At 49.1% G+C, this 8,420-nt stretch overlaps 1 protein-coding gene across 1 annotated transcript; it reads right to left on the bottom strand.

Moving 5' to 3' along the window:
- Positions 1-438: 438 nt before the first annotated feature.
- Positions 439-2,504, bottom strand: LOC108511508 (zinc finger protein STAMENLESS 1-like). Its single transcript, XM_039129669.1, has 5 exons — positions 2,404-2,504; positions 2,192-2,298; positions 1,841-1,963; positions 1,586-1,667; positions 439-1,362 (listed from the first exon to the last, which is right to left on the bottom strand). Coding segments are annotated over exons 1-5 (822 nt in total). The 5' UTR covers positions 2,406-2,504; the 3' UTR covers positions 439-854.
- Between the last annotated feature and the right edge of the window lie 5,916 nt (positions 2,505-8,420).

Here is an 8,420-nt window from a genome sequence, read left to right on the forward strand (position 1 = left end):
AACTTCTCTTGATTACCCACTAACGGAATCTAACCATACCGGATCTCTAATGTACTCTTGGCATCTTAACCCACCACCTGCCCCACCAGTGCAGCTGCACAATCTTCAGTCCAATTTAGTTTCTACTTCCATTCAGGAATGGTCCAATCCACAATTATTCCAAAGGTAGATTTGAGCCTTTTCCTGAATTAAATTGTTATACTACCTGGACTCTTGTGGTCGCATGCATTCCAATCATATAACACAGAAAGGAAGCATAACAAAAAGATGGTGAGCCATGGGCTACGGTATACATATTCATTCTTTTTCGTTTCGCTTTGTTTTGTTTCTTTCTTGTGGTTTGTGCTCCAAAGTAAGGATAAAAGCGAGCATAGACTGGTCAGGCTACATATGTTTAGCTGGATGGCTTTGCCATAACACTTAATTGGAAAGCTTTTATTCGGTCTCAGACTCACTGATTAAAGTGTTTGGTATCATCCAGAGCTCTAAGAACATTAGCTTTGACAATTCATGCTCGAGAAACTAAAAATATTACTGAAGGTGGGTTGGGAAACCCTTGCCTCCTTTCATTCTCTAGGCCTTTTTCTCCTATTGTCCCAACAAGTCTTCAACCAAGAACTGCCTTGGGTTTTAAGGTGCCCAATTCGGGAGGGTTGGGAGGGAGAGAGAAAGAGGCTGAATAATGCAACATTCCTCAGTTGATATCCATTTCTCTTTCACTTCACTCTCAAACCCAAAGCGGTGGGCGGAAAAAACATGCAAGAAGAAAAATAAAGGTTTGTTCCAATAACTCACTTGGATGGGCAATTCCTTATTTCTGTTTTCATTCAGAATGAGCAAGTGGTTGCTGTCCCTTAACCTTGGAAGTTATCCCGAAATCGATCCATGGTAGAGGGGGAATCCATGTGCTGGTCATGTCCATAGCCACAATTCCAATTCATCGCATCTGCTTGATTCCCGGAACTGTCTCTAGTCATAGGCGCTTGTACCCCTTCCATGGAGAAGCTGTGAGCAAGAGGGGCTCCAAAGAAAGCGTAGCTCGAATCGGGTCCATAACTGGGGTGATGTGGTTGGCGCTGGGAGCTACTGCTGAGGACATGGCCTATGAAGTAATCACCGACGGAATGATGGGAAGGAGGGTAGGATGGTGGGTGAGGTATGGGGTGTGAGGAAGAGGTAGGGTAAACATATGGTTGTAGAGGTGGTGGTGGTGGTGGTGGTGGTGGTGGTGGTGGATGTGATGGTAGCCTCGGATAGACAGGCCGGTATTGAAGACACGGGTCTCCCATGCTGCCACCTCTATGCTGGAATCCTCCTGGAGGGATAGGTTGTGTGTTCCCGAGATTTAGATCTCTCAAGCTGCTGTTTTGATCAAAGAATCGATATCATTAAGGACTAGATTGTTGACAAACTTTAAATCTCTACGATGAAGAAGAAAAGGAGAGTCTCTACCTAGGAAAGTAAAAATACTTTTGGTTTCGCAGGAGGAAATGGAAGATCAATAAGCATTTGGGCTCAAAAGGGAAGGAAATATTTATAGATATAGGGAAATGTAAGATTGAGCAAAGTTTCTTTGGTCACTTACCCCACATGAGCGCTGGCCCCAGCCAGACCTTCATTGCTGAACACGAGTTGACGAGCACGGTTAAGAGTCTCCGTCTCCCTCTCTGATCGAAATCAAAAGAAATCAACATGAATGCTCAAACACTACTAGCTAAAACAAAGTGCTTGCTGTACATATTATCAGGTAGTTTAAAAATAGTACTAGTAAATCTTATATTGAGAACATAAAACCCATGATTCTAATCTGGTAGTGCAACTGCTATAGCAGTGCTCTTGCCTTGGCGATGCCGGTTCATGTGACCACCCAATGCTTGAGACTTGCAGAACTTTAGGGAGCAAAACCGGCACTCGTAGGCCTTTGCGCTGTCATCTTTTCCTCCGCTCTTCTTTTTCTTAAACCCTGCACCATTTTATCCTCTTGAGTAAATTAGTAATTGACTAGGAGAAAAACGCATGATAAAAACTATAATCAGAACAAATAGACCAGTAACTTTACTGTTCCTACTCTCTCTCTCTCTCTCTCTCTCCCCCCCTCCCTCCCTCCCTCCTTTACTTAAAAAACTCTAAATCATCATGTAAATTATTTTTTAATTTGTTTCTTAATTATTTCTTATGCTTCCCAACGTACTAGCAGTATCGGTGGATGCAGCAGTTGTCGTCGAGCTCTCCTCCAAAGCCTGCTTACCGTATTCCTCCGGCAAGTTGTTGAGGTCTAATGGGTTTCCCTCTGGTCTCCTGCAACCAAAACAAAGAACACACTTGTTAAGTTTCCAAAAGGACAGTTTAAAATAAGATGAGAGGAAAAATGAAAGAAGAGGATGAATGGAAGAAGGGTTATACATGGGAGTGCAGTCAAGGAGAAGACAAGGCAAAGAAAAAAGAGAGATGGAAGAAAGGTTGTGGAGACGAGAGCAAAGACTGCAGTTTGGGACTGCAATGTAGGGAAGACTGTTTTTAAGTGAGGGTGAAGAGAAAGTGATAGAGAGAGAGAGAGAGAGAGAGAGAGAGAGAGAAAGAGTAGAGAGAGGCGATGAGGCTTGAAGGTTCTCTATCAGTTTTCCACTGCCCAGCCGTCGCTTTCTCTCTCGTCATCTTCCGTTCTCTTCTCTCTCCCAGTTTCAGTTGTCCCCCCCCCCCCCCCCCTCTCTCTCTCTTCTCTTAGGGTGGTAATTTCGCGTCCCAACCTGCCAAATTGATCCGCAGCCGCCCCCTTCAAACGAGCTCTATTATGCTTCAAATCTAGTCCGAGGGTGACCACGCCGGTGGAGCCGAGGGAGCTGCCGGTGTGGAGAGGGGAAGACGGGAACCACCTTTTGTGCAACGGCCGCGGACATGCACAAAGTCTCACTAGTTTTTCCGGTGAGGATCCTCCGACGATCAAGTTAGAGTAGACAAATTTTGGTCCAGCTCAAAGGGTCTCTTAGGGATTACCTGACCGAGCTATTTATAGCCTCGGTGGAGTGGCCCACGTGACGGAGGTACTGTCAGTCCCCATCATGAGGAGGTATGGTTCTGAGCCGGATGGCGTGCAGCACAGCCCGTTCTTAAGAACGGTAAGGCTTTGTCAGTTACAGCAGGGTATGGCCGGAGTAGTCAAGGTGCCGTGTGACTGCTGTAGGCCGATTATGGAGACATGATACGACAGTATGGTGGAGTACGGCCTCATAGGTGGGCGTAGGCCTACATGTGGATGTGGTTGTTGGCGAGGCCGAGCTCGTTAAGTAATCGCGTCAGGCGTTTAGTGAGGCCGGCTCGGTGTAGACTGGGAGGGCTCGATTTTTCAGATTTCGAGGTGTACTCGAGGGAGCGCTCCGAGCTTGGGGGTCGGAGCGTATGCTGTGTCTTGCTGGGGTCGGCATCTTGAACTTGGTCGGGATGGGTTAGCGTTTGCCTGGAGGCACCCCAAACTTGATCCGAGGGGTCGGCGAATGTTCGGAGTTGGTGGAGTTCCGAGGACGAGCTGGCTCTGGGTAGAAGTGAAGGTTTAGTCATTCATCGTTGGTATTTACTGGGCCTAAACGAGGCGGCCTTTTAGTTGTGGGCTGGACGATCCGTTTTTCCCTCTATCATTTGCCCCCCATTTTCGAGGTCGAGCTGCTTTGCTGCTCGGACGATGGAAGTAGTCGGACTTCTGATCGTCCAGTACTTTAAGGCCGTCTTAAGGCTCGCCACATGACGATTCCGGACCGGATGATCATTTACGTCGCTCGATCGGAGCTATTGCAGTGGCCTATATAAGGCCTGAAGAAGGGGTCGTAGGATCGTTGCTTGACCTTCCTCCTGCCCTGGTCTAGCCGCCGTTGCCGGAGTGTTAGAATTCTCTTCCAAGCGTTCTTGAGAGTTCTCGGGAGTTCTCGGCTAGCCTTTGCGTCATCCATCGTTTTTCTCTTTCGGAGGTCATTCTTCTTCTTTGCTCATCCATCTTTTCCGGCGAGTTTTCGGGTAGGCATTTTATCCTTTTTTTCGGCCGCTTGGAGAGTTTTTCGATTTTCTCCTCCTTTTTAGTTTCAAAGCCTGGGTAATGGACTCATCGACGAAGGCATCGATGTTCGATGCAGGTCCATCGCGAATTTCGACTTCTTCTGAGGTGGAAGAGGTTGGAGTAGAGGTGGGCCCGAGCCCATATGGAACCGGCTCGCTCATGATCGATGAGGATCTGGGCTCGGTTCGAGCCCGATTTTTCATTCCTCCGGAGTTCGTCCTTGAACTCTCGGACCTCGGAGGCCGAGTTACCAATCTCCAAACGGTTGGGTCGGAGTGTATGTAGATACACTCCAAGCAGGGCTGAGGTTTCCTCTTCATAAGTTCATGGGCGAGCTTCTGACGGCGTATGGCCTGGTGCCTGTGCAGCTTGCCCCGAACTCATGGAGGTTGATTATTGGCTTCCTCGCCTCTGCCTAGCACATAGCTTGCCCCCCCTAGTGAATGTCTTCAGAAGCTATTTTATATTAAAAGGCAACCCTGTAGATAAAGGGTGATGGTACTTTTTTTCTTGAGGAGGCCGTAAGCTATTTGGGGGTTTGCCCACTTTCATCCATGGATGGAAGGATAACCTTTTCTATATCTCCTCCAAGCGGTCGTGGGGATTTAATCCGACCTGGAGTTTTTTGTTGGCCTCGGTGAACAATACACTCCCGCAGTTGTCGCAGTTCGAGTAGAGAACCCTAGATAGTTTGCTTGGACTGAAAGAGACTCCTCGGCTTACCGACCTGCTCAGCGAGGAGGCCTTGGTGAATCTTAGCTTGAGTCCGGCCCGTCCCGAGGGTAAGAGCAATTTGACTTTTTCTTTTTTCATTCTTACGTTAGGGATGCTGACAAAACTTTTTGTCTTGAGATATCGTATCGATGATTTTCGACACCAATACGCTGGTGGCCATATGTAAGAGGACAAAGGCCGCCCCCGAAGGGGTCCATCTTGAGGTGAGGCCAAAGAAGGCAAGAATCGCTTCTGGCCTTGAGGTCGGACAGGGAGAAGTCGTTGCCCCTGCTTTGGTCAGTTCTAGCCAGGGGCCCGTATGGGAGGCCGAGGTGCCCTAGTCAATGACTGGGGAAGATCTTCCTGCCCGGGCGGCGATCACGCTAACCGACCAAGTTCCAGAGATTGCCGCCGCAGCTCAACCGTCCAGGCTGGATTCTGAGCTGAGGTGTGGGCCTGGGACTTCAGTTCCTCCCACATTCTCGGCGTGCACCAAGGTTGTAACTCCCTTCGAGGCTCCGGCCTTGGGGAGAATTGAATCAATGATTCCCCAATTCGGCGGAGAGTCATCGAGGCGCGTACCTGAGGGCGATTCGGCCCTCGGATCCGAAGATGTCGCCCGTGGACTCATGTGCAGCATCATGCTTCCGCGCGACTGCGTACTGATGGAGGGCGACCTTGGCAACCTCGTCGATCATGTCTATTCAGCAAGCATACGGGTAAGTGATGTTCATTCTTTTGTCCTTTTTGTTTTGTGGATGATTAACTTTCACTGACACTTCCCTTTCTGTGCCAGTCTCTTTACGTGATCGACGTGTTGATGTCCAACATGCTCGCCGACCGAGAGGAGCTCAAGGTACTCCAGCGGAGGACGGAGCGTGCCGAGCTCCAAAATCAAGAGGCTGAAGGCCGGCCAGCGTCTGCTGCGCAACGCCAGTAGGAAGCCGAGGGTCAAGTGGAAGCCGTCGAGCAGCAGCAGCATGAAGCCGAGGAGAAAGCTGCTGCCGCTGAACAACGGCTTCGAAAGACCAAGAAGAAGGTAGGCGCTTCCGAAGCAGTAATAAAGGATAAGGTTGCTTAGATTTAAGTCATGGAGGCTGAACACTCCCGAGCCTGCTCCTCCTCAGCGAGCCATATTGCTGAGCTCGAAGTCCCTCTAGCCCGCCTTCGGGGCAAGGCGGAGGAGCGGGAGCTGAAGATCGGGAAGCTCGAGGGTTTGGTGGAATCATCTGCCCACGAGGCCGTTGAGAAGTTTTGTCAGTTGGGGGAATATATCGCTTAACTGGCGGAAGGGGCTGCTGCTGCCATGATCCAAGGTTTTGACAATTGTCGTTTCCAAGTTCAGTAGCTCTGCCCTAGGGCAGAGCTCAGCGGCCTTGAACCGAACACGGACGGGGCCGCTGAGGAAGGAGAGGATGCCGCTGAAGTTGCTGGCGAGACCGAGCCAGAGATTGCCACTATAGGTGCTAATGGGATGGAATCATCAGCCATTCTTGAGGCTGCCCCTGGAGTTAAAGCCACCGTAGCGGACGGGGATGGTGCTTCTGAAGTTGCAGCTGAGCCGGAGGCTGCGACCGATAATAACGTGGAGGTTGTCCACGTCGATTGATTTTTATTCTTATTTTTGTAAGGCTGGCCGCTTGGGTCCGTTGTAATTCTCCTGACCATGAGGTCGGGTGCTCTTGTATTCGGCCTTTGGCCTTTTCTGCTAATAAAATCCCCTTTTTCTTTCAATTAGTGCTTTGAGTTCGCTCTGTCTCGTGCTTGGATATTAAGATTCAAATTATGTGACCCAAACTCGGGCTCGTCTTACATAGCAGGGGATGCACTTAGTACTTGGAGGAACTCCGAGTTCGGTACACCCCTAGGATAAACCTCGTGTGAAACGAGCTCGCAGCTCTTCGTTTAATAGCACGGGCCGTTTCAAGCCATGCCTGAGAGAGTGAAAGAAATGATCATAAATTATCTAAAGAATAGAAGCTTGTCCGGGGGCATTTGTCAACTCAGGGGCGTAGATAAGTTCGGGGATAGGCATTTATCCGAATGCGGAAATCTACTCGAAGCTACCTCGGAAACAAAAAGTTCGGGGATAAGCATCCATCCGAACGTAAAAACCTGCTCGAGGGGCCGAAGCCACCTCGAGGATAATAAGTTCGGGGATAGACATCCACCCGAACGTAGAAATTTGCTCGAGAGATCGAAGCCACCTCAAGACTTAGAAATCCACCTAAGGGGCCGAAGCCACATTGGAAACAATAAGTTCGGGGATAGACATCCACCCGAACGTAGAAATTTGCTCGAGGGACCGAAGCCATCTCGAGTCTTAGAAATCTGCCCGAGGGGCCGAAGCCACCTCGAAAATAATAAGTTCGAGGATAAGCATCCACCCGAACATAGAAACCTACTCGAGGGGCCGAAGCCACCTTGAGTCTTAGAAATCTATCCGAGGAGTCGAAGACACCTCGAAAATAATAAGTTTAGGGATAAGCATCCACCAGAACGTAAAAACTTACTCGAGGGGTCGAAGCCACCTCGAGACTTAGAAATTCATCCGAGGGGCCGAAGCCACCTCAGGAATAATAAGTTCGGAGATGGACATCTATCCGAACGTAGAAATTTGCTCGAGGAGCCGAAGCAACCTCAAAAATTTAGAAATCCACCCAAGGAACGAAGCCACCTCGAAAATAATAAGTTCAGAGATAGACATCCACCCAAACGTAGAAATTTGCTCGAGGGGCCGAATTCACTTCGAGACTTAAAAATCCACCCGAGGGATCAAAGCCACATCTGAAATAATAAGTTCGGAGATAGACATCTACCCGAACGTAGTAATTTGCTTGAGGGGCTGAAGCCACCTCAAGACTTAAAAATCCATCCGAGAGACCGAAGCCACCTCGAAAATAATAAGTTCGGGGATAGACATCTACTTGAATGTAAAAATTTGTTCGAGAGGACGAAGCCACCTCGAGACTTAGAAATCCATCCGAGGGGCCGAAGCTACCTCGGAAATAATAAGTTTGGGAATAAGCATCCACCCGAACGTAAAAACCTGCTCGAGGGGCCGAAGCCACATCGAGACTTAAAAATCCATCCGAGGGGCTGAAACCACATCGAGAATAATAAATTCAGGGATAGACATCCATCTGAACATAAAAACCTGCTCGAGGGGCCGAAGCCACCTCGAGACTTAGAAATCTGCCCGAGGGGCCGAAGCCGCCTCGAAAATAATAAGTTCAGGGATAAACATCCATCCGAACGTAGAAATTTGTTCGAGGGGCCGAAGCCACCTCGAGATTTTAGAAATCCATCCGAGGGGCCGAAGCCACCTTGGAAATAATAAGTTCGGGGATAGACATCCACCCGAACGTAGAAACCTGCTCGAGGGGCCGAAGCCACCTCGAGACTTAAAAATCCGCTCGAGGGGCTGAAGCCATCTCGAAAATAATAAATTCGGAGATAGACATCCACCCGAACGTAGAAATTTACTCGAGGGGCTGAAGCCACCTCGAGACTTTACAAATTCATTCGAGGGGCCGAAGCCACCTCGGAAATAATAAGTTCGGGGATAGACATCCACCCGAACGTAGAAACTTGCTCGAGGGGCCGAAGCTATTTCGAGACTTAGAAATCTGCCCGAGGGGCCAAAGCCACTTTGGAAATA

This window comes from Phoenix dactylifera, chromosome 8 (genome assembly GCF_009389715.1).
Source record: "Phoenix dactylifera cultivar Barhee BC4 chromosome 8, palm_55x_up_171113_PBpolish2nd_filt_p, whole genome shotgun sequence".
In the NCBI taxonomy this organism is placed as follows: domain Eukaryota; kingdom Viridiplantae; phylum Streptophyta; class Magnoliopsida; order Arecales; family Arecaceae; genus Phoenix; species Phoenix dactylifera.

Bases quoted from the DNA above. Each gene is read 5' to 3' on its own strand.
- LOC108511508 (XM_039129669.1), bottom strand. The intron at 1,964-2,191 runs GTACGTTGGGAA...AAAATGGTGCAG, and splicing joins TGCATCCACCGATACTGCTA to GGTTTAAGAAAAAGAAGAGC. The intron at 1,363-1,585 runs GTAAGTGACCAA...TGATCAAAACAG, and splicing joins GGGGCCAGCGCTCATGTGGG to CAGCTTGAGAGATCTAAATC.